General features: G+C 40.7%; 1 protein-coding gene and 1 non-coding gene across 3 annotated transcripts in view; both read right to left on the reverse strand.

Annotated features, from left to right (window-relative positions):
• KPNA6 (karyopherin subunit alpha 6) overlaps window positions 1–26682 on the reverse strand; it is a 51110-nt gene that overhangs the window by 13594 nt on the left and 10834 nt on the right. Inside the window, exons 2-3 of one of the 2 annotated variants that reach the window (XM_068967582.1) lie at window positions 1950–2083; window positions 1001–1093 (exon numbers count right to left, since the gene is read on the reverse strand). In XM_068967582.1, coding sequence (XP_068823683.1) covers window positions 1001–1093; window positions 1950–2083 — 227 coding nt within the window. Of the gene's footprint in view, window positions 1–1000; window positions 1094–1949; window positions 2097–26682 lie in introns of those variants that run through there. The other variant, XM_068967583.1, reaches the window with a different exon arrangement.
• Window positions 3889–4036, reverse strand: LOC138077323 (small nucleolar RNA SNORA79). Its single transcript, XR_011144771.1, has one exon. It is a non-coding gene; the product is annotated as a small nucleolar RNA SNORA79 (small nucleolar RNA).

Genomic DNA, 26682 nt, shown 5'->3' on the forward strand with positions numbered 1-26682 from the left:
GCTTCCAAAGCATTTCTCAAAGCCACTAACACCAAAAAAGAATCGTGGTCACTGTTTGGTGGTCTGTTGCCTGTCTGATCAACTATAGCTTTCTGAATCCTGGTGAAACCATGACATCTGAGAAGTATGCTCAGCAAATAGATGAGATGCACTGAAAACTACACCACCTGGAGCAGGCACTGGCCAACAAAACGGCCCAATTCTTCTCCATGACAATGCTTGACTGAATGTCGTACAACTAATGCTTCAAAAGGTGAACGAATTGGGCTACAAAGTTTTGCCTCATTTGCCATGTTCACCTGGCCTCTCACCGAATACCACTTCTTCAAGCATCTCTTTTTCTAGGGAAAATGCTTCCACAACCAGCAGGAGGCAGAAAACGCTTTATCAGAGTTTGTTGAATCCTGAAGCGCAGATTTTTATGCTACAGGAAAAAAAAAACTTATTTCTTGTTGGCAATAACAAATTGATTGTAATGGCTCCTGTTTTGATTAATAAAGATGTGTTTGAGCCTAGTTACAATGATTTAAAATTCATGGTCCGAAACTGTAATTACATTCGCACTAGCCTAATACAAAAGGGCCCACAGAATAAAGAGATTAGCATGACTGTTGGTAAAGCTACCGCTGCTGCTGCTGCTGCTGCTAAGTCACTTCATTCGTGTCCAACTCTGTGCGACCCCATAGACGGCAGCCCACCAGGCTCCCCCGTCCCTGGGATTCTCCAGGCAAGAACACTGGAGTGGGTTGCCATTTCCTTCTCCAATGCAGGAAAGTGAAAAATGAGAGTGAAGTCGCTCAGTCCTTTCTGATTCTTAGTGACCCCATGGACTGCAGCCTACCAGGCTCCTCCATCCATGGGATCTTCCAGGCAAGAGTACTGGAGTTGGGTGCCATTGCCTTCTTCGGGTAAAGCTACTAGATGATATGAACTGCTCAATTTCTGTTCTGTCGAAGGAAGTACTTCTCAAGCTTGCCTGAAGCACATGCAAAGGTCTTACCCCAGTGGTAGAGCTCACATAGGAGTCCATGAGAAGACTATCGAACATGGCGGCTTCTTCATTGATCAGCTCCACATTTCTCCGTTTAAAAAGCTGAACGGAAAGAGAAGAAATGATGCACGGAAACAAGGAACAAAGAATGACCTAATAATCTTAAATTACAGCATGACTGTCAAGGAAATCCTAGTGTATGAGAAAATGCCAAACTTTATCTACTGATATAGAAAGATATTCAAGGACTTTACTTTCTATGTTACATCTATTGTTTATATTTTTGGAGAACATTTTTATAACCAAATCTTTTAAAATTTCTGTGCCTTTACAAAGGGCACAGATATACGTATATATAATATATATAAGTATATATAATATATACACACCCTATATATACCCTATACACACACACACACACACACACACACACACATATATATGTCCTTATACACACATATATAAAAGGCTTCAAAGAAGATAAATAAGGGTGGACAAAAGCAGGTTAGCATCCAGACCTGGGAAGGGAACCAATTTGGTGGTGATGTGTGGCAGAGATGAAGCATTAATACAGTCTCAGTTCTAGAGAGACTTACAAAGAATAGACTCAGGAAATAGAAGGCAGCCCAGAATGGTTGACAGACTTCTTAAAAGGCCAGGCTTGAGACTGGGCCTTGAAAGCCAGAACTAACAGTAACTATCGAGTAAAAACAAGGTGTTAACGCTAGAAAGTTATATTGAAGACAATTAAAATGATCCAAGGTGCACGAAATTATGGAAGAGGAATAAGGGACAGCTCTTTCTCAAACATTTCTTCACAACAAATGAAACTGGGTGAGTAGCCCACAGAGCTAAGCTACTTTCCCAGGGGGAAAGTGAGAGTGTAAGGTGGAGGCCAACCATGGTGGCTGAACCACCTCCCTAAAGAGCAGATTTGCGAACACTCAGGTTAACGCACTTGTTGCTCCCGTTTCTGCTTCCGGAGCTGAATGCCCTCTTCCTCTCTTCTTCGCCTCATTTCCTCAGGGTTTAGGGCATTGTTCTTGTAACTCTTCATTCGATAATTGTCTTTCCCTGGGCTCGCCATGGTCTCTGGAAGAAGGGAAGATACAAACACACTGGCAAAGGCTCTTAAAAGGACAGCATTTTCTGTTCACTGGCTTCTTTCCCCACCCACCCTCCCCTACTCAGGGGGACTCACAGCTTCCCAGTGAAGCTTGATAATCTCAATAACTGCCCCTGAGAGCTCTATTACCACCCCCATACCAACAACACAGTTTCCTTAACAAGTTTACTAAATAAGTGCTGTTATAGCAATTGATACAAGCTTAGTAGTTAAAAGGTATAGGATTCAAATACCAGCTCTTCCCTTTTTAAATTTGTTTATTTATTTGGCTGTCCCAGGTCTCCTGATCAGGGATAGAACCCGGGCCCCCCGCCCTGGGAGCACGAAGTCTTTAGTCACTGGACCACCAGGGAAGTCCCAATACTGACTCTTCTACTTGTTAGCTGTGCAACCTTCAGTGAAAATGAAGTCGCTCAGTCGTGTCTGACTCTCTGCAACCCGTGGACTGCAGCCCACCAAGCTCCTCCGTCCATGGGATTCTCCAGGCAAGAATACTGGAATGGGTTGCCATACCTTCAGTAAGTTGCTTTAACCTCTGTGCCTTAGGAGCTCATCTTTTAAAACACAGAGTTGTTAGAAGGACTGTATAGCTTAACACATGTGAAGTACTACTTAGACGGAGAAGGAAATGGCAACCCACTTCAGTATTCTTGCCTGGGAAATCCCACAGACAGAGGAGCCTAGCGGGCTACAGTCCATGGGACCACACAAAAGATCTGGACACAACTTAGTGATTGAACAACAACTACTTAGAACAGCACTAGGCATATGGTAAACGCTCACAAGCTACGATCACTTCCATGACGAGAGAAAAGTTATATGACTTGCTGAATAAATGCAAATATATTTAACCTAGCAGGTGAAATACAGTGTACCCAATTCAGTGGAATACGATGCATATTTTTAAGTAACTCATACAGCCACTCCTCTATTTTTTAAAAGAAATTTAAAATTTTATTCTGTAATATTTGCTACATACAAAAAAGATGAAACATGTTAAGTTACCAAGCAAAATAATACAATAAGCATCTGTCAACTCACCACTAAATCCAAGAACTAGATTAATATACCTGAATCTAGTAGTAAGGTCTCCCCCTGTCCCAGGCTCCTCCATCCCAACTCCAGCCAAAAGAAAACTGCTATTATGAATTGTCATTATCTTTGCTCTCATTTTTATGAATCACATATATGTACACCCCTAAATATTGCATCATACTACGTTCAGTCTGCTGAGAATTATACCCCCTCCACTGGATTTCTAAGATTTACCCGTGTTTTTGCATGAAGCCTTATTTCATTAATTTTTCCTATGTTATATTATTTTACTGTATAAACACATCATTATTTGCATTTCCCCAATGATTAGTGATGTTAAGCATCTTTTTCATGAACCTGTTGGCCATTTATATGTTTGCTTTGGAAAAGTGTGTATTCAGATCCTTTGCCCAATTTCACTTGCAGTATTTGTGTTTGTTTGCTATTGAGTTGTATGAGTCCCTTATATTGTTGTTGCTGTGGCGTTTCTCAGTCATGTCTGACTCTTTGTGACTCCATGGACTGCAGCACACTAGACTTCCCTGTCCTTCGCTATTTCCTGGAGTTTGCTCAAAGTCATGTCCATTGGTTCGGTGGTGGTTGATTTGGAGATGGCTGTATGGCATCACCGAGTCCTTGATATACTTTGGATATTAATCCCTTATCAGATACATAGTTAGGAAATACTTTCTCCCACAGGTTGTCTTTCCATTTCGTTGACCATTTCTCTCTTTTTAATTGTTTGACTCTGCAAAAATCAGAAGACACTGACAGACAGCCACCCAATTCCCATGATGCCCTGAGTGAAGGTAAGTCAGCTTAGACATATGATAGGCTAAAATCCCACTACTTAAGGCTCCAAGCAGTGAGAGAAACAGCCATCATATGCTGACCTTTTTATTTGGGGGCGGGGGCGGTGCTGTGCAGAAGCGTTTAAGCTTTCTAGTTTAAGCTTTCTAGCTTATGGGCCCTACTTGTTTATCTCTGCTTTCGCTGCTTGTGCTTTGGTGTTATATCACCCTCCCCCCTCCAAAAAAAAAAATCATTGCCAAGACTAAGGTCTTTTTTTCCTGTGTCTTCTTATAGGAGTTTTAACAGTTTCAGGTGTTACCATCAAGTCTTACTTCATCAGATAAGTACCATGTTGCCTTCCAAAGTGATGCCAATTCATATTAGCTTAGCAGTACACAATGAGCTCTCATTTATACTCATCCTATTACTCAGAACTGTCACTTTTGCCAATCTACTGAATATAATGTACTTCACTAGGATAAAGATTTGTATTACTGATAGGGTTATTAGATTTTATGTTAATTAGCCATGTTTCCCTTTCTGTGAAAAATGTGTTTATGGTACGTGGAATATTTTCCCATTGAATTACTTGTCCTTTTCTTATTGATTCATAGTTCTTAAGATATTCTAGTTATTAACTATTTGTTGATTATTTGTATTACAAATATCTTCTAGTCTCTCTTCACTTTTTTTCAATTTTCACTTTATGGAGTTCTTTAACAAGTTCTTAACTATAATGGAAGTTTTGCTTTAATACTTAGCTCTTTCTGTGTGTCTTGTTTAATAAATCCTTTAATGCTCCCAAGGTCAGAAAGCTACCCTGTTATGTCTTCTGAAAGTTTTAAGGCTTGCCCTTTACATGTCAGTGTTTCATTTGCCTGAAATTTAATTAATTGGATATAAGCCTTAGGAAGTTAATATAAAGTCTGAACATTAATGACTTAGGTATACAGGTTACGGGAAAAAAAGTAGAAAGGAGAGAGAAATCATACAGTAGAGAGAATCAACAAGGGTGAAACTCAATCTTTCAACAGACTGAAAATAGTCAAGTCTCTGGTTAGGTCTCTCAGGAACAAAAGAGGGCACACATTTTAGAAAAGAAAAAAGAACATAACTACAGTTAACTAAAAAGATTAAAAAAAAGAATATGAACAACTTTATGGTAGCTAACTTGCTTGAAAAGACAAATTCCTAGAATAGTATAACTTGCTAAAAGTGACTCAGAATATCTAACTAGCCTTATAACCATCAAATATACTGAATCAGCACTAAACAATATTTCTACAAAGAAAATGCCAGGTCTAAATGGTTTTACAAATGAGATTAAAAAAAGGAAAGTTTTTTTTTTTTTGGCTGCAATATGCAGCTTCTAGGATTTAAGTTCCCTGACCAGGAATCAAATCCAGGCCCTTGGCAATGAAAGCTCAGAGTCCTAACCACTGGACCACTAGGGAATGCTCGAGTTTTACCAATTTTTTAAATAAGTTGCTTCACTCTTACACATACTTCCTTCTGGAAAAAGGGCATTCTTTTGATAACAATACCAAAGAAGGATAATATGAGAGAAGGTCCTATAATTCCCTGCATCACTTATGAACAAGGATGTGCATGCTCAGTTGCTTAGTCATGTCTGAAGCTACAAAAATTCCAAATGATACCAGCACAAGGTGGGGGAGAGAAAAATTAGGAGTCTGGGATTAACACATATACACTACCATATATAAGGCATGTAAACAAGGGACTACTGTGTAGCACAGGGAACTCCACTCAATATCCTGTAAGACCTATAATGTAACCTATAACAGAAAAGAATCTGAGGGAATTCCCTGGTAGTCCAGTGTTTGGGACTCCGTACTTCCCCTGCAGGGAACATGGGCTGAGTTTCTGACTGGGGAGCTAAGATCCCACATGCTACATGGTGCAGCCAAAAAAAAAAAAACATCTGAGAAAGAACACACACACACACACACACATGCACACACACACATATATATAACTGAATTATTCTGTACACTTGAATCTAAAACACTGAAAATTAACTATACTTCAGCAAAAAATAAAGTTAAAGAGGATAATGAAATATCCTTTCATTAATTGTACTTTAAACTTTTTCAGACAAACAAAAGCTGAGACTGTCTCCAGCAGACCTGCATTGTGTGCGCTGGGCTCAGTCAGGTATGACCTGTATGATTCTTTGCGACCCCACGGACTGTAGCCCACCAGGCTCCTCTGTCCACGAGATTTTTCAGGCAGGAAAACTGGAGTGGGTTGCCATCTTCCTGACCCAGGGATCAAACCCACTTCTCCTTTATCTCCTGCACTCTTTAGCCACTTAGTTATCAGGGAAGCTCTAAGACCTGCACTAAAGAAAGTTTAAAGTTCTTCAAGTAGAGGGAAAATGATACCAGAAGGTAATTCAACAAATAGAAAAGGAACCAAAAAGAAATTCTGGAGTTGAAAAATATAATAGCTGAAATGAAGAATTCACTAGAAGGGTTCAACGGCACATCTGAGCAGGCAACAGACAGAAGTAGCAGGCTTGACGATAGGAAAATTGAAATTATGCAGTCTGAGCAGAAAGGGAAAAATAATGCAGAAAAGTGAATAGAGCACCTAGGGATCCATGAAACTCCAACAATCAAATCACAAAATATGCATTATGGGAGTCAAAGAAATGGGAGATAAAGGGGGAAAGAATTTTGTAGAAATAATGGCAAAAAAAGAGGCATCAATGTACACAGAAAGATACTCAATTTCAAGGAGAAAAATTCAGGTCTACATCTAGAAACATCATCAAACTATTGAGAGCCAAGTACAAAAGGAAAATCTTGAAAGCAGCACGGAAGAAGTGACTTATCACATACAAGCCAGTTTTTCACCAAAAAGGCACTGAGATCTTTAAATGTATAGATATTGAAAGCGCTGAAAGAAAAACGTTCAAAGAATTCTGTATTTGACAAAACCGCACTTCAAAAACAAGGGAGAAACCAAGATACTCTCAGGCAAAAGCTGAGGGAATCTGTTACCACCAGACCCACTTTCTATAAGAAATGCTGAAGGGAGTCCTTCAAGTTGAATGAAAGGACATTACACAGTAACTTGAAGCCAGCGAAGGTAACTACAAGGGGAAATATAAAAGCCAGTTTTCTAGGATTTTTGGTTTGTAATTCCACTTTTTATTTTCTATATGATTTAAAAGAAAACGTAGGACTTCTCCGGTGGTAGAATAGATGCGGGTCCCCCTGCCAATACAGAGGACATGGGTTTGATCCCTGGTCCAGGAGGATTCCACACGCTGCACAACTAAACGTGTCCATCACAACTATTGCGTCCGAGAGCTGCAACTACTGTGTGCCCAGAGCCTGTGCTCCTCAACAAGAGAGGGCCCTGCTCGCCACAGACAGAGAAAGCCTGCGCACGGCAAGGAAGGCTCAGCACAACGAAAAACAAGGAAATTATTTTAAAAAGACAAATGCATAAAATAATAATGAACAAAAGTTTCTGTATGCTATTGAATTAAGTTGGTATCAATTCAAACTACATTGTGATAAATTTGGGATGTTAAATGTAAAGCCCACAATCTTTCTCTCTCTCTCTCTCTCTCTCTCTCTCTCTATATATATATATATATATACACACATACATAAAAAACACACAAAATAAAAATATACACAAAGGAAATGAGAAGTGAATGAAAACAATTCACTACAACAAACCAATTAAACACAAAAGGCAGTTATAGAGGAAGAGAGGGACAAAAAGGTATAAGAAAGAAAGAAAAAAAGAACAAAATGGCAGAAGTCTTTCCTTATCAATAATTATACTTCTTTTTTTGGCAGTGCCAAGTGGCTTGCAGGATCTTAGTTCCGTGACCAGGAATCAAATGTGGGCCCCCAACAGTGGAAATGCAGGGTCTTAACCATGGGACTTATTGCCAAATCAGACTAAAATTGAAGAAAGTCGGGAAAACCCACTAGACCATTCAGGTATGACCTAAATCAAATCCCTTACGATCATACAGCGGAAGTGAGAAATAGATTTAAGGGATCAGATCTGATAGAGTGCCTGATCAACTATGATGGAGGTTCGTGACATTGTACAGGAGACAGAGATTAAGACCATCCCCAAGAAAAATAAATGCAAAAAAGCAAAATGGCTGTCTGAGGAGGCCTTACAAATAGTTGTGAAAAGAAGAGAAGCGAAAAGCAAAGGAGAAAAGGAAAGATATACCCATTTGAATGCAGAGTTCCAAAGAATAGCAAGGAGAGATAAGAAAGCCTTCCTCAGTGATCAATGGAAAGAAATAGAGGAAAACAACAGAATGGGAAAGACTAGAGATCTCTTCAAGAAAATTAGAGATACCAAGGGAACATTTTATGCAAGGATGGGCTCGATAAAGGACAGAAGTAGTATGGACCTAACAGAAGCAGAAGGTATTAAGAAGAGGCGGCAAGAATACACAAAAGAAATGTACAAAAAAGATCTTCACGACCCAGATAATCACGATGGTGTGATCATTCACCTAGAGCCAGACATCCTGGAATGCGAAGTCAAGTGGGCCTTAGGAAGCATCGCTATGAACAAAGCTAGTGGAGGTGATGGAATCCCAGTTGAGCTATTTCAAATCCTAAAAGATGATGCTGTGAAAGTGCTGCACTCAATATGCCAGCAAATTTGGAAAACGCAGCAGTGGCCCAGGACTGGAAAAAGGTCAGTTTTCATTCCAACCCAAAGAAAGGCAATGCCAAAGAATGCTCAAACTACCACACAATTGCACTCATCTCACATGCTAGTAAAGTAATGCCCCAAATTCTCCAAGCCAGGCTTCAGCAATACGTGAACCATGAACTTCCAGATGTTCAACCTTGTTTCAGAAAAGGCAGAAGAACCAGAGATGAAACTGCCAACATCTGTTGGATCATCGAAAAGCAAGAGAGTTCCAGAAGAACATCTATTTCTGCTTTGACTATGCCAAAGCCTTGACTGTGTGGATCACCACAAACTGTGGAAAATTCTTCAAGAGATGGGAATACCAGACCACCTGACCTGCCTCTTGAGAAACCTGTATGCAGGTCAGGAAGCAACCCTTAAGAACTGGACATGGAACAACAGACTGGTTCCAAATAGGAAAAGGACTACATCCAGGCTGTATATTGTCACCCTGCTTATTTAACTTACATGTAGAGTACATCAGGAGAAACGCTGGGCTGGAAGAAACACAAGCTGGAATCAAGATTGCCGAGAGAAATATCAATAACCTCAGATATGCAGATAACACCACCTTTATGGCAGAAAGTGAAGAAGAACTAAAGAGCCTCTTGACGAAAGTGAAAGAGAGTGAAAAAGTTGGCTTAAAGCTCAACATTCAGAAAATGAAGATCATGGCATCTGGTCCCATCACTTCATGGGAAATAGATGTGGAAACAGTGTCAGACTTTATTTTTCTGGGCTCCAAAATCACTGCAGATGGTGACTGAAGCCATGAAATTAAAAGATACTTGCTCCTGGAAAGAAAAGCTATGACCAACCTAGACAGCCTCTTAAAAAGCAGAGACATTACTTTGCCAACAAAGGTCCATCTAATCAAGGCTATGGTTTTTCCAGTGGTCATGTATGGATGTGAGAGTTGGACTATAAAGAAAGCTGAGCACTGAAGAATTGATACTTTTGAACTGGGGTGTTGGAGAAGACTCTTGAGAGTCCCTTGGATTGCAAGGAGATCCAACCACTCCATCCTAAAGGAAATCAGTCCTCAATATTCTTTGGAAGGACCGATGCTGAAGCTCAAACTCCAATACTTTGGCCACCTGATGCGAAGAACTGACTAATCTGAAAAGACCCTGATGTTGGGAAAGACTGAAGGTGGGAGAAGGGGACAACAGAGGATGAGATGGTTGGATGGCATCACTGACTCAATAGACATGAGTTTGAGTAAACTCTGGGAGTTGGTGATGGACAGGGAGGCCTGGCGCGCTGCAGTCCATGGGGTCACAAAGAGTCAGACACGATGGAGCAACTGAACTGAACTGAACCACTGGACTGCCAGTGAACACCCAAGTAATTATATTATACTTACTGGCCCCTGGTGGGTCAGATGGTAAAGAATCTGCCTGCAATGCAGGAGACCCAGGAGATGTGGGTTTGATCCCTGGGTCGGGAAGATCCCCTGGAGAAGGGAATGGCTAACCACTCCAGTATTCCTGCCTGAAGATTCCATGAACAGAGGAGTTAAAATAGATTAAACTCTTTAGTCGAAAGGCAAAGATGGGCAGCAGATTAAAAAAAACAACAACCATGATCTACTATTACATGCTGTCTGCAAAGACTTACTGTATATTTGAAAACACAAAGAAGTTGAAAGTAAATGGGTGAAAAAAGATATTCATGCAAATGGTAAGCAAAAGAGAGCTGGGATGGCTATACTAAATATCAGACAAAAATTTTTAAGTAAAAAACTGTTACAATAGTCAAAGTAAAGAGAAAAACAGTTCTACAATGACATTTAGAGACTTGAATACACCACTTTCAATAATGAATAGAAACTAGACAGAAGATTAATAAGTAAATAGGACTTTTACATTATAAATCAGTTAGATCTAAAAGACACATAGAACACTCCCACCCAACAAGAGCAAAAAACATCTTGCAAAGTATGAATGCATGGAATAGTCTCCAGAATAAACTGTATTAAGGCACAGAGTCTCAGTAGATTCTAGAAGATTGATATTACACAAATTATCTTCTTTGACCACAGGGAAAGAAACTAGAAATAAACAGTAAAAGAAAACTGGAAAATCCATAAATATGTGGAAACCAAACAGACTCTTAAATCAGTTGAAAGACTCACACTTCCTGATTTCATAATTTACTACAAAGTTACAATGATCAAAACAGTGTGATGCTGGTGTAAGGATAAACAAAAGAACGGAATTGAGAGAGAATTCTATAATCAAGAGAACAGAATTGAGAGTCCAGAAATAAACTCATACATCCGTGGCCAGTAAACTGATCTTTATAAATATTTTTATTTACTTATTTGGCTGTGCTGGTTTTAGCTGAGGCATGTGGGATCCAGTTCCTTGACCAGAATCAAACCCAGGCCCCCTGCATTGGGAGCAGGGAATCTTAGCCACAGGACCACCAGGGAATTTCCCCAGCCAACTGATTTTTGACAAGGGTATTAAGTCCATTCAATGGAGTAAGAAGTCTCTTCAACTGGTGTTGGGACAACTAAAATGTTTATATACAAAAGAATGGAGTCAGATCCTTAGCTTATACCATACACAAGACAAAGCTTAAAATGGATCAACAACCTAAATATACAAAGACTATAAAACTCTTACAATAGAACATGGGTAAATTTTTATGATGTTGGATTTTGCAATGGATTCTTAGCTATGACATCAAAAGCACAAGCAAAAAAAAAAGACATTAACAAGGAAGTAAAAAGACAACTTACAGGAGAAATAACTTTCAAATCTATCTGATAAGGGTTTTAATATTCAGAATATATAAAGAATTTCTACAACTCAACAGCAAAGACAACTCAACTTAAAAATAGGCAAATGGGGGCTTCCCTGCTGGGGCAGTGGTTAGGAATCTGCCTCCCAATTCAGGAGACACTGGTTCAATTCCTGGTCTGGGAAGATCCCACATGTCATGGGGAAACTAAACCCATGCTCCACAACTACTGAGCCCACGTATCATAACTACTGAAGGCCTCTAACCACACTCCACAAGAGAGGTCACTGCAACAAGAAAACCATACCACCAAGAAGAGAGCAGCCCCCTCTCTCTACAACTAGAGAAAGCCCCTGTGTAGCAATGAAGACCCAGAGCAGCCAAAAATAAATGAAAAATTTAAGAAAAAGAAAGAAAGGATAAAAAGTAAAAACAGGCAAATGGGACTTCCTGGTGGTCTAATGGCTAAGACTCCATGCTTCCAATGCAGGGCGCCTGGGTTTGATCTCTGGTCAGGAAAGGAGATCCCACATGATCCCATGCATATTCAACTAACATGGTGCAGCCAAAAAGAAAATAATAAATAAAAATAAATATTTTTTAAAAGATATTAAAAATAAATGAATTGATAAACAAAATGTGGCATATACATACGATGGGATATTATTCATTCATAAAAAGGAATGAAGATTTGACACATGCTACATTCTCGGGCTCCAAAATCACTGTGGACAGTGACTGCAGCTATAAAATTAAAATATGCTTGCTCCTTAGAAGGAAAGCTATGACAAACCTAGGCAGTGTATAAAAAAGCAAAGACATCATTTTGCCAACAAAGGTCCATACAGTCAAAGCTATGGTTTTTCCAGTAGTCATTTATGGATGTGAGAGTTGGGCCATAAAGAAGGCTGAGTGCCAAAGAACTGATGCCTTCAAATTGTGGTGTGAGAGAAGACTTCTGAGAGACCCCTGGAAGCAGTCAGTCCTAAAGTAAATCAACCCTGAATATTCATTGGAAGGACTGATGCTCCAATACTTTGGCTACCTGATGAGAAGAGCCAATTCACTGGAAAAGACTCTGATGCTGGGAAAGATCGAAGGCAAAAGGAGAAGACAGCGGCAGTGGATGAGATGGTTAGCATTACTGACTCAATGGACATGAATCTGAGCAAACTCTGGGAGACAGTGAAGTACAGAGAAGCTTGGCATGCTTCTCATGGTAGTCCATGAGGTTGCAAAGAGTTGGACACAACTTAGCAACTGAACAACAACAACACTGAAGAACCCTAAAGAGAGTATGTTAAGTAAACCAAGCCAGGATAAAGGATAAAGAAAAGGATAAAGATTACATGGTTTCACTTACATGAGGTACCTGGAGACAAAAAGTAGATTAGAGATTATCAAAGTAGATTAGAGATTATCAAAGTAGATTAGAGATTATCAGGTACAAGTGGGAGGGAGAAATTAGAAATCACTGCTTCATGGAACACAGTTTCCGTCTGTAGTGATGAAAAGCTTGGAAATGGATAGTGGTGATGGTTGCACAACATTGTAGATGCAAGGGATGCTGCTTAATAATGATTAAAGTGGTGAATTGTGTCATGAAGTCGCTCAGTCGTGTCTGACTCTTTTCGACCCCACGGACTATAGCCTACCAGGCTCCTCTGTCCATGGGATTTTCCAGGCAATAGTACTGGAGTGGATTGCCATTTCCTTCTCCAGGGGATCTTCCCAACCTAGGGACTGAATCTGGGTCTCCCACATTGTAAACAGATGCTTTACCATCTGAGCCACCAGGGAAGTCCTCTGGTGTCATATTTTACCACAAAATTTATAAATAGCTGCATATCTCCTCCAATTAAATTAACATAGAATCTTAGTTAGTTGTTGGTTTTTTTGGTAAGATTTTGTATTTGTCTACTTGTATTCATTCATCACAGGGCTGATTATATTGATTATATTTTCTTATTTTCTGAGTTCCTGATGTTTCGCCATTTGGGAACCTACAAACCCAGGAGAGATCGACACGCCCATGGCTAGCTAATTCCTACAGATAACAACATGTCTAAGAGCATGCCTCTGTAAAGGAACCAACCCAGAGTCATATTTCCTTTATCTTGCCTGTATACCCAGGAGGCAATATTCCTCTGCTTCATCCCAGGGCCCCAAAAGTAGTGGGTAACTAGAGACCACTCTTACAGCCCAAAGCCCTCCAGAATTATTCAAATTAGCCAATGCTAAACTGTTTATTCTGCCCTGCCTTCACTTTCCCTCTGAAACTGCAATAAAGGATCTGGCCTAAACCTTCTGCTTGCTCGTGCCCCTTCTGCCCCCTGACCACCCTGGTGTTTTCCTCTGTGACCCTGTGTGGCAAGTGGTAACCCACCTCCCACAGCCCGCGGACCCATAATAAACTTCCTCCTGCCAAGCCTCATTTGTGTTTCCTCCTGTGACCTCAGTGACTTTATCATATCTTACTCAATACTGACATTTTAAAAACTACATCACTATTTAAAAAACTGATAAAAGTGAAGCTGATTATGTAGAAATATGAGCAGAGGAAGCCTTATTAACTTGCTCTACCCTTTACAGTCATTTCTTTGCCTTTAAATTTCTAATCTGAAACACTTACTAAAAGTATCACAAAAGGGATGAAAAATAAATTTTAGAGGCACACAGGAAGGGACAATTAACTCTAGTATCACCTTTTTGGGGGAGGGTTTTGGGGTGATCATGATGAGAGCTTAAAAAGAAATCTCCCAAAGGTAGGATTAGGGCTGGTTCTTCAAGCAGGAGACCTTGAGGATTCAAGTGCAGTAAGAAAGTACATAAATGTGAGGGGGAAGTAGTCTATTAAGAGAATCTGCATGGAAGAGAAATCAAAATGGAAGCAGTTGAGGAGAAGGCTGAATTCTGGAGCTAGAGATTAAGGAAATGAAACTTCAGAAAAGGTGCCTCTGTTCATTCTGGAGAACAGCTAGGCAAACCACAGCAGCAGTAGCGGTCTCATGATGTACAAGTTTCTACATCCACTTAGCAAAGCCCACGTCGATTTACTGTTAAAAAAAAAGTTCTAGGGGAATGCAGTGGCCTCCCTTTGGGGTCCCTGATCACCCCTATGCCTGGAGACTAATAGGCACAGGACAAATTCCTAAAGGCACCACTATGGAGTGCTGTTCCCCAATACCTGACACATGGTTTTTCATGACTCTGAGCCTGGGCTCTCCCACAGGGCTGTCTCTTCCTTCAAGCAGAGCTGACAGTGAAGCTTGGAAGGAGAACTAGGCTGTGCTTTAGTCACCATGGTGACAGGAAACTATCACAAATATTTGCTTATGACTTCACTGGAGAAGCCAAACAGGGGAGGTTAGATTGGAGGAGGAACATTTGCAGAAGCACATCTGGAAGCAGCAACCAAAGGAATGCTGGACTCTCATTCAGGGACTAGCAGGCAAAGGGGCTTCTTTCATCATGCACTCCCTTCCTTGCCGAGCCTGGATCAGGAAATCCACAATACAAACATTCCTTTTCAAACATCTGCCTGTCTCAGGCAGACTTTGAGTTTTCTTAGTTGAAGAACTCTCTGAATAGGTCCCTGAAATTGCTGGCACCTCTTGTTTCTAGGAAATAACTGCTACTGTTGCCATGCATTTCCTAAGCTCTTAGAGCCAAGGAACTAGCAAGAATAATACAAAATAAGTGTGGACTCTGTTATGGCCTGAATTGTACCTCATCCTCCACCAATTCATATGTTGAAATCTGAAATCCTAATACCTCAAAATGTGACTGTACTTGGAGACAGCTTTTTTAAAAATGAGGATACTGGAATAAGGCCCTAATTCAATATGACCAGTGCCTTTATAAGAGAAGATTAAGATACAGATGTACATAGCAGGAGAACATCATGTGAACATGAAAACAGCTATTTGAAAACCAAGAAGACAGGTCTCAGGGTTTGCCAATCCTGCTAACATCTTGATCTTGGACTTCTAGGCTCTAGAACTATGAGAGGATAAATTTTTGTTGTTTAAGCCATCCAGTCTGTGGTATTTTGTTATTCAGTCTTCGCAAATTAATACAGGCCCTCACTGATACAGAAATAACCTGAGTCTAAGGTCACATACTAAGGGAGAAGTCAGATTATTGCAGTACTCCATTTAATCAATGGTATGTTTAAAATTTTTAAGATTCATAAAATTTTAAAATTATACATATTTTCTCAGAGAAAGACATAATACATATAGCCAACAGTCCTGTGTATGGAACGGGAATGACACTGCTACACCTTCAAACTCACATCCTGGGCAGCCACTGGGTCTAGGACTTTCCCAATCTATGTCTTACACTCATGGTCTGTATTTAACACTATGAGGCAATCATTCAGCCTTTTAAAATTATTTCTTAGAGTTAAAAAAAAAATTACTTCTTGGGGTAATTTCCTGGTGGTCCAGTGGTTAGGATTCCATGCTTTCACTGCCAAGAGGGCAGGTTCAATTCCTGGTCAAGGAACGAAGATCCCACAAGTCTCTGCTGCTGCTACTGTTGCTAAGTCGCTTCAGTCGTGTCTGACTCTGTGCAACCCCATAGATGGCAGCCCACCAGGCTCCCTCATCCCACAAGTCTCTAGGTGTGGCCTAAATAAATAAATAAATAAATAAATAAATAAATAAAGTGACTTCTCTTGTCCTGGTGCTAAACTGAGTGAGCACTTCTCTTTGCAGAGGGCAAGTTTCTAATAAAATATTATTATACCGCCTCAGGCATAGAAAATGATCTAAACTTAGTGCCTCTTCCTTCAGGAATGTAAGAAACCTGATTCCTCCCAGACTCAAATGGCTTTCTCAGCTTGGGTACCTCATTTACTTCTCACAATGAATTCTCTATCAAATATGCCCTGGCGGTGCTGCACAGCTGGCAGGATCTTAGTTCCCCAGCCAGGAACCGAACCCTCAGCCACGGCAGTGAAAGCGCCAAACCCTAACTACTATATTGCCAGGGAATTCCCAAGGAGTTAATGATTTTTAACAGGACAGTTATAACAGGACATCAGGGACTATATTCACATTCAATTTTTACAACACATTCAATTTTGGGTTAAAAAAATTATTTCTTGGGGGACATTCATTTTTGTACCAAACAAAATTTAATTTCACCAAGAGCTAGGGTGAAATCAGCTGTTAAACAGCCCTTCATTTGTGGACAATCAAACAATCAAATAAACCCCAGCATCATACCTCTCTTTTCAAAAAATGTTTCCATTTACAACATCTAACTGAACTCTACCACATCCAATGAGAAATATCAGTCAATTGGAGCACATCCACTTAACAGCTAGGAGACCAGGTTCAGAGGTGCTATGACTTGCACAGGATCATTTAGCTATTAAACTGTGAAGCTGGGACTGGGACCTAGACTCTAATTTCATAGCCTTCTCTTTTTATCCATCCTTGAAGAACTGCTTTGTTTCAATTCTTTGAAAAGACACATAATTCTATTCTATTTGGCTCCTGACCTTAGACTAGGTTCTATTCATCTTGATCTATTTACTCACTTTAAGAGTTACTGACCAATGACTAATTTCCATTAAATTTGTATCTTGTTTAAAAACACAAAGTTACTGGCAATCAATTCTCTAGGTGCATAAGAACTAGTACTAAAGACATCTGCATAAGAGATTCCCCCCCTCAACCCACCATATGACTTTTAGAAACTCAACTTCATAATACAGGTTTTTCTTTTGCAGTGAGTTCTCTCCCTAAACCACAAATCCAATCAACCATAAAATCTAAAGTACATCTGACCCTTTGTGAACACCTGTACCATTGGAATTAATGAAATCAAAACTCCTCCAAAGTGTATAAAACCCACTATGATGCTGGGATTGGAAGGGTGGGAAGATAACACAAGTGATAGATACAGAGACTAATGAACGCAATCATTTTTTAAAGATATTCTAAAACTTACATGGTCCCTTTTCTTATCAACAATGCCATAAGAAAACACAGACTGACTTAAATTTTGCCTGTCTTCTTGCTGGTCTACTTAGCAGATAACTACAGTGAATGCCTACAAAGTTGACGGCAAAAATTTGGTACTTTTAAAACATTACATCATCATTATTTCAACATTTGGTCACTTTTAATCTACAATGTTCCTGTCCTCCTTTCCCCCAACCCTTTTGCTTACTTGTGATACTGACTTTGAAAAGACTAGTTGTCTCAATGAATGCCCTACATTCTAGTTTTGTGTCATTAATTTATACCCTTCAGTTCAGTTCCATTCAGTCGCTCAATTGTGTCCGACTCTTTGCGACCCCATGAACTGCAGCACGCCAGGCCTCCTTGTCCATCACCAACTCCCGGAGTCCACCCAAACCCATGTCCATTGAGTTGGTGATGCCATCCAACCATCTCATCCTCTGTTGTCCCCTTCTCCTCCTGCCCTCAATCTTTCCCAGCATCAGGGTCTTTTCAAATGAGTCAGCTCTTCGCATCAGGTGGCCAAAGGACTGGAGTTTCAGCTTCAGCATCAGTCCTTCTGATGAACACCCAGAACTGATCTCCTTTAGGATGGACTGGTTGGATCTCATCAACAGCAAGAGTACTTTACAAGTATTTTCTAAACCCTAGGTTAAAAAAAAATCCTTGATTCCTTCTCTTCTCACATCTCTTTGATCAAATCTACTGACAAATCCTGAATGTATCTTGACTGTATTTATCTCTCTCTCACCCCTTCCCTGGTAGCTCAGCTGGTAAAAAATCTGCCTGCAATACAGAAGACCCCAGTTGACCCAGTTCAGCTCCAGGGTTGGGAAGATCCCCTAGAGAGGGGACAGGCTACCCACTCCAGTATTCATGGGCTTCCCTGGTGACTCAAACGGCAAAGAATCCACCTGCAATGCAGGAGATGTGTTCAGTCCCTGGGTTGGGAAGATCCTCTGGAGGAGGGCACGGCAACTCACTCCAGGATTCTTGTTTGGAGAAACCCCATGGACAGAGGAGCCTGTGGGGCTACAGTCCCTGGGGTCACAAAGAGTTGGACACGACTGAGTGACTAAGCACAGCACCCCTTCCCAAAGTCATTTCTTGCCTGCAACTACAACAACTCAACCCCAATCCACCACCACAAAACAAAACCAGACTATACCACTGTTCCCATGTAAAAGCTTCACAATTTAAAGGGCTGCCTGTATCTTCATCTCATCTCATTCAATTGTTTACCTTCAGTCATCAAATGCCCCTGTCACAATGGCTCTCTGCATTTGGAAACTATCAAGTTGTTTCTGGACTCGGTCCTCACATTTCCTGTTTCCTTTCAGCCCACAATTCTCTTCCCTAGCTCTTAGAATTGCTAGGTCCTTCCCCTGTCACCACAAAGTAAGCGACTCCATTTTTGTCAGAACACCTGTTTTATTTCCTTTATTACACTATTTACGATCTGTATCAGTTCTCCTCCATCAGCTGTGTAAGTTCTACAAAAACTTTTGTTCTATTTCCAGCATCTATGCTATATACAAGTATTTGCTGAATGAATCACTGTTCAAATACCTACTCAACACTTACTGAACACCTACATTGTCCCAGATATATGGTCTAGCCATAACAGTTGCTTAACACGTGTTTGCCAACAAGTATAAGGTAAGGGAAGAATTGTACAGCAAAGGAATCTTCCTTGGGACTGGAGGGAAGCAGATCTTCTAAAAGCAGAATTTAAAAAGATTTCTTCCTAGAAATCCAGAAACCATAAGTTTCCTCCAGAATGGGTATGAAAACTGAATGGAAACGCTCTGATGTAAGGACACACACACACAAACGAAAAACTTAAGCTTAAAAGAAAAGAGACTTCAGGACACAAATGACTCGGAAAGAGACATTTTAGACAGCCACATCCAGTAACCTTGTCAGCATTCATTGTATGTCACTTTCTACTTTGTCACTGACGGTCACTTTTGCCCTCCTGAAACTACCCGTGATTCTGAGGGCACCACCCTCTACCAGTTCTCTTACCTTCCTAACTGCTCCTAGGTTTCACACCACCAGTCCCTCAGTGTCAGTGTGTATCTACCCTTAGTCCTTCTCAGCAGAAGCAGCCTCCTGTTCCCAATGGTCTCCCTTAGCTTCAATGTCCACTTTTACACCAAGTTCCAAATCTCTAGTGTCACAATCTGTCAAGTGTACTTTCAAATGCCTAACTGGCTAGCTCCACCTCACTTTCTGTCTCCTTAAACCAGTTTCTTCCCCTAGCTTCCCTAGTTCAGAATTCAAGCCATTACCATTCACCTGGTCTTAGAGTCACTCATGAACTTTCTATTCCCCTAAGACGACAGGCTGGTAAACTGATTTTCACCTGTACCAAAGATTCTGTCCTTAACTAAACTCTATCCAGGCTCCTCTGAGCCCTTTTTCGAGGAGGCTCAACAGTGGCCTATAAAGATGTGAATCTCGCTGCTGCTGCTGCTAAGTTGCTTCAGTCGTGTCCAACTCTGTGCGACCCACAGACGGTAGCCCACCAGGCTCCCCTGTCCCTGGGATTCTCCAGGCAAGAACACTGGAGTGGGTTGCCATTTCCTTCTCCAATGCATGAAAGTGAAAAGGGAAAGTGAAGTCGCTCAGTCGTGTCCGACTCTTAGCAACCCCATGGATTGCAGCCCACCAAGCTCCTCCGTCCATGGGATTTTCCGGGCAAGAGTACTGCAGTGGGGTGCCATCGCCTTCTCCAATAAAGATGTGAATAAAAAACACTAATAGTTTCTAACAGCTCAAGGTCACAATGCTAGATGACCCCAGCCACACTTAAAAGTGCCTGCCTGGGAAAATCTCAAGGCTGCTGCATGAATTTACAGTTTTAGCTAGCATCTGAAAATAGGGCTCCTGCTTCCCAGGCTCTGTGGGAGGGTAGGAGACTACTTTCATTAAGCGCCAGCAGCAAGCCCGGCTGGGTTCATGTGAACCACCTCCCCTTCCTTGCAGTTTGTAATTTTTCATTTCCCTGACTGTACGGAGTTCTCTCTCACTCCGACCCTTGTTCCCTCATCCTTTTTTTTTTCCCTTTTAAAGTTAACTCTGTACAAATCAAAGTTGAAATCAGTTCACAATTTTCCCTATTGCAATAGTATATTACTGATTAAAACCTGTCCTTACCACTTTAACTAGTGTCCAGCTTTGTTTATCTGTGACACCTGTTACCATAAATTGGTTCCCACTGACAACCATCAATGACCCTGTTTTAGTCACAACTCATCACCTCTCACTTCCAGATCATTAAATCTTTGAGATTAAGAGTCTATAGCACAGTGCACAGCACATGAATACTCTCAAATATTAAACTCAACACTTAAAAATTTTAGTTTTCCAAAAGATCTGAAGTGGTTTACAATAAATTCAACAAAATAAAAATATCAAACCCGAAATCTGGAAAAGCAACATACATATTTGTATAGAAAATGAGAAAAGATGAATGTAGATAAGCAGAACCCAAGAATCATTTAATTATTAAAACTGACTTGCATTTTGTTTTGTCAGCTACCTGTCAGCCAAAATAAAGCAATTATGAGTGAGCGCTTACATAATTCTTATTATCCATGACTGTGCCCTTTGAAGCACAAAAGTTTACAATTCTCACCAAGTCTAATTTATCTTTCTTTTTTTTGGGGGGGGTAGTGAGGGGTAGCTTGTACTTTCAGTGTCATATCTAAGAAAATGCTGTTAATCCAAAGTCATAAAGATTTACTCCTATGCTTTCTTAAAAGTTTTATAGATTTAGCTCTTTATATTTAGGTCTTTGATCCACTAAGTTAATTTTTATGTGTAAGGTAGGAGTCCAGCTTCATTCTTCTGCATATGCATACCTATTCTTTTTAGGCATTATAGATAGCAATAGCATGTTAGGGTAATCCCGTGATTCACACAAGTCCTTTAACGAATTTAGCACTAAGATGCCTTCAAAGTTTTTGTGACAGAACCAACCTACTAAACTAACAAATTATTGCCGTATATAAGTTCCTCTCATGTGTCACGCTACTTATTTCCATGTCCTGCTAGGACACCTCTGTCAGGCACCGAGGCAGGCAAGGATCATGATGCTCCTGCTGAAGATTACACATCTGTGTCCTCACTGCTTGATGTGAATGAAGCACTCTTTTCAAGTCCAGTCCAGAATGTTTTCCAAAGCTTCTAACCATGGTGGAATGTTTTTATCTATTAGATCTGGACTATAAGTCAAGATATCTCCTTTGAAAGCTCTTTCAAAATGCCAAAGTCATCTCTAACCTCTACAGAGGGTATGTTCCCAGGGACAATTCAAATTTGATTGGCAATGACTTAGTAATAATTCACTTAGTTTTTAAGTCTAAGCTCATATAAAACCCCCATTTTAGAGGGGAGAAAATTGAGGCACAACTTGCAGAAGGCCTCAGATAATAATAAGTGGGAGACGCTAATCCAGATCTTTCTGACTAAAATCAAAGCTCTATTACATATATTCTACTTAACAGCATACTAGCCACAGGGAACTCCTTTGTTATTTCTTGGAAGAAATGTCAATGTTCCTCCTTGGATTCTACCACCCTAACCATTGCCTGTCTAAATCCGTCAATGAGATGTGGTCCAGTTCTTGCTAAGATTAGGGAATACAAATATCAGAAGATACCAAGACAGATATGAACGGAAGTAGAAAATTGTAGGGACTAGCAAGTAGTTAGGTAGTCATCTGAAGGCTATCTGCCACTTTAAAGGAAAAACAAAAACAACCATTTGAATTAATTCTCCCAGTTCTGGTGTAGGGCTTGAAATCTATTTTAAAAATTCAACATTATGTGAATGAGCAGACTGTCTCTAAGGGTTTGTATCAGAAATACTTAGGCTGAGAGAAGGCAGCTGTGCTGGATGGACCACCAGCAGGCACACTGGGAACAGACTATTTGATTTCTGCTCTGCTATTTAACAAGTGTGCAGCCTTGGGCGTCACTTAGTTCAGTTCAGTTCAGTTGCTCAGTCGTGTCCAACTCTTTGCGACCCCATGAATCACAGCACGCCAGGCCTCCCTGTCCATCACCAACTCCCAGAGTTCACTCAGACTCACGTCCATCAAGTCGGTGATGCCATCCAGCCATCTCATCCTCTGTCGTCCCTTCTCCTCCTGCCCCCAATCCCTCCCAGCATCAGAGTCTTTTCCAATGAGTCAACTCTTCGCGTGAGGTGGCCAAAGTACTGGAGTTTCAGCTTTAGCATCATTCCTTCCAAAGAACAACCAGGACTGATTTCCTTTAAAACCATAGCCTTGACTAGACGGACCTTAGTCGGCAAAGTAATGTCTCTGCTTTTCAATATGCTATCTAGGTTGGTCATAACTTTCCTTCCAAGGAGTAAGCGTCTTTTAATTTCATGGCTGCAATCACCATCTGCAGTGATTTTGGAGCCCCCCAAATAAAGTCTGACACCGTTTCCACTGTTTCCCCATCTATTTTCCATGAAGTGATGGGACCAGATGCCATGATCTTAGTTTTCTGAATGTTGAGCTTTAAGCCAACTTTTTCACTCTCCTCTTTCACTTTCATCAAGAGGCTTTTTAGTTCCTCTTCACTTTCTGCCATAAGAGTGGTGTCATCTGCATATCTGAGGTTATTGATATTTCTCCCGAGAATCTTGATTCCACCTTGTGCTTCCTCCAGCCCAGCGTTTCTCATGATGTACCCTGCATATAAGTTAAATAAGCAGGGTGACAATATACAGCCTCGACGTACTCCTCTTCCTATTTGGAACCAGTCTGTTGTTATCTGGATCTCAATTTTCCTACCCTTACCCTCTCCACATCAGAGTTACAGTGAAGGCCCTATGAGAATACACACGAAAGTGCTTTGTGAAAAATACAATGCTCTTCTGGCAAGGTAGGACTGGGTTTGGTAGTAGTTTTTCAAACTTCTGGAATTTCTCTCAGAGCTATGACCAAGCAATACTGCAAACAAGAAAACAGTACTGCAACAGTCTGACAGAACGAGGCTCTCAGGGGGTTATTTGCAAGCCTGTCAGAACTGCTAATCACCAAGACAATGGGAGAGACTTCTCTATGGACAACTGGATTAGTCCATAATGGAGCCGTAATAAGGCAGCTCATATTCTGGCAGATCCTCACAGGACTGGACTGAAGAATGATCACTCCAGGAAACAAAGCTGAATCTATAAACCAGGAGGTCTGGCTAAAAGATTATGTGGGGAAAACTATGTTTTGTACACACAACTAATATATTCAAAGCTCGAGACCTAAGAGAAGCATGGCACTCTGAGGCACCGAATCAACCAGATAGTTGATGGTCCCAGTTCTCTAGTCTTAATTCTCTCCTAGCATTTACCAGTCCTTTTAGCCCTTGAATCTATCTATCTATCTATCTATCTATCTATCTAAACGCAATACTCAGACCTAGAAAGGGGTGGCGAGAGATACAGGTGAGGTCTATGATAGCTACGGGCTTCCCTGGTGGTAAAAAATCCACCTGCCTATGCAGGAGATGTGGGATCGATCCCTGGATCAGGAAGATCCCCTAGAGAAGGAAATGGCAATCCACTCCAGTATTTTTGCCTGGGAAATTCCATGGACAGAAGGAGCCTGGTGGGCTACAGTCCATGGGATCGCAAAAAGAGTCAGACATAACTTAGCAACTAAGCAACAGGATAGCTGTAGTCCGATTTCTTCGTAAGAAAAGCTCCAAACATCCCTTGTAGACTATGCAGAATCTAAAGGTTCTCACCCTCCTAGGGACACCCCACTGCCACTACCACTCGGTGCTATAAGGAACTATAACGAGCTACTTAAAAGTAGGAAAACCAAAGCGCTCACCTTACGCTAAAGTCAATGCCAAAACATTCACTGAATAACTCCCAAGCACTCATACTGCTCAAGGAATCAAGGGGGAAAAAAATCCAAATGGTTAAATCTCTAAACTGACTCATAGAAACAAGTGATTTATTATTCACTTAATCAAATGTATGTGCCAGGCACTCTGCTAAAGTTTCTGCCTTCAAGAAGCTTTACAATCTACTTTAGTTTCATACCATCAAGAACCAAAAAGGACTTTCCTGGCGGTCCAGTGATTAAGACTCCAGAGTTCTTCTGCAAGGAGCTCAGGATCAGAGAACTAAGATCCCACATGCCAAGAAGCAGGGCCAAAAAAAATTTAAAAAAAAAATAAAAAAAGAATCTAAGTGTGCAATGACATCACAGGGTGGAAGTGAGAACTATTTTTACTGTGTGGTGAGCTCTGAAGTAGTCTCTGAAGGCTAGGTGGTTATTATTTCTGAAGGCAATTGGGGGGGAGGGGGAGCAGTCCAAAGCAAAGAGATCAGAAAACCCAAGGCTGGTTTGAGGAACAAGACCAGTTTGGTTAGAGAGGTATAAATAAAAGGCCCACAAGCAGAATGTCTCTGAGACATAAGAGTGAGCTGCTGGTCCCCATTCTGCAGCACTGCACCCCTTCATCCCCAGTCTTCCGACAAGGAGGGTTCGGCATTACCTGTGGGAGAATTACACAAATCCTTCGATCAGGTCTTCATTTCAACCTTTGGTTAATAGGAGAGAGAGCTTTTCCAACAGCCATTCTGACAAGTTAAAAGTAGGATTTCTCTAACCTGTGTATATTAATCCAAAAAGGAGCTGGCTTTGGAATGTGATCTTCTGAGGCCCTATGTACAAAGAGCCTGGGACAACGTTGGGAAGAGACAGACTAAGAGGCCACACAAAGGGAATCCTCTCTGTCCTCATTAGACGTACTATAGACAGACACTCAGTGTTGCCCCTCAAACCCTGTCAACTCCTTCCATTATGATATAGTGAGATAGTGTATTGATTTGGGAGTCAGGTGAACTGCTTCCCATCCCAACTGAATAACCATGGGCAAATTACCCACTCCTGTGAATCTCTGCTTCTCATTTTAACAATAAACTTTATAGCCCTGTATGATTGATGAGGTAATGTCAAAGTGTCTAGGCCCTAAATGCTGAATCAGTGGTATTTCTTTTCTCGTCCCAGATCCTACTCTGAAAATCTTCAATTCCCCATGAGGGCAATTTCCTGGAAGTTAGAGTCAAAAGAACAATTCTATTTCCTTGCTCTCCACTAATAGATGATTTTTCTTCTTCCTTTCTCCTAACACTGTAGCTCCTTTCTCTTAATCTTTACCTTCTATTCCATCTTCATTCCTTCCAAAGCTAGGCTGTAAGAACCAATGAGCCAGATTTTTTAAAAAGGGCTGGTTCTCTACTTACCTCACTGCAAAATAAGCAATTCTGATCACGTCTCATTGCAATAATTGCTTCTTTGGAGCTGATGACTTTTAAATCCATATCTGCAGTCATACCTAACACTCAAGGTGTTCCTTCTACCCATGTTCCATAAGCACCTCAAATGCTTTAAACAAAATTTTTTTAAGTCAGCATTATCTCCATAAACCTGCTCCTCATTCATTCTTTATACACTTCATTGACCATAACCCCTTATTTGGATTTCTGGAATCAAAAGAGCACTGAAATTAAGAACGTTTTTAGTATATGTAACTTCAAAATATATTTAAGCAACAAAACCTGAATAAAACTAACATGAGGGGACTTCCCTGGTGGTCCAGCGGCTAAGACTCCAAGCTCCCACTGCAGGGGGCAGGGTTCGATCCCTGGTCAGGGAACTAGATCCCACATCCTGCAACTAAGACCTGGCACAGCCAAATAAGTAAATAAATATTAAAAACAAAAACTAACATGAGACTACTTACAGCCCTTATTAATCTCACTCAACGTTCAAATGCTTTGCCAGAAAATATTAATCATATTTGACTATACAGGGCTCTATCCCAGACCCTGCTGGAGGTGTTATACACTCAAAAGGGTGAAACTGGTTAATGAGAGAGGGGAAGAACTTAGATTTTACAATGGTATGTGGCCCTCCAAAGCTCAACCTTTATCGATAATGTTTTATTCCCTAGTATTTAATTTTTCTTGCTGGATTTTCTTGAGTATGCCATGAGCAGCACTGACACTGACTTCATGAAAGGCTGACAAAAAAAAGTATATCAGACCTGTACTACAAAGCTTTGGCAAACAGACGGCCACGACTGGGGGACTTTCTCTTGACTGACGGCTGAATTCTGAAGGCATATGACAAGAGGTGGTCTGAGCAATGAGCATGCCTGTTATGTGGATGTTATTTATGTTTGATCCCCAGTGCTTTTGTATGTGACCATGGTTCTGGTAATTGAAACTTTACATTTTATTATTTAATTTGACAAATTAAAATT

Source organism: Capricornis sumatraensis, chromosome 3 (genome assembly GCF_032405125.1).
Source record: "Capricornis sumatraensis isolate serow.1 chromosome 3, serow.2, whole genome shotgun sequence".
Lineage (NCBI taxonomy): Eukaryota > Metazoa > Chordata > Mammalia > Artiodactyla > Bovidae > Capricornis > Capricornis sumatraensis.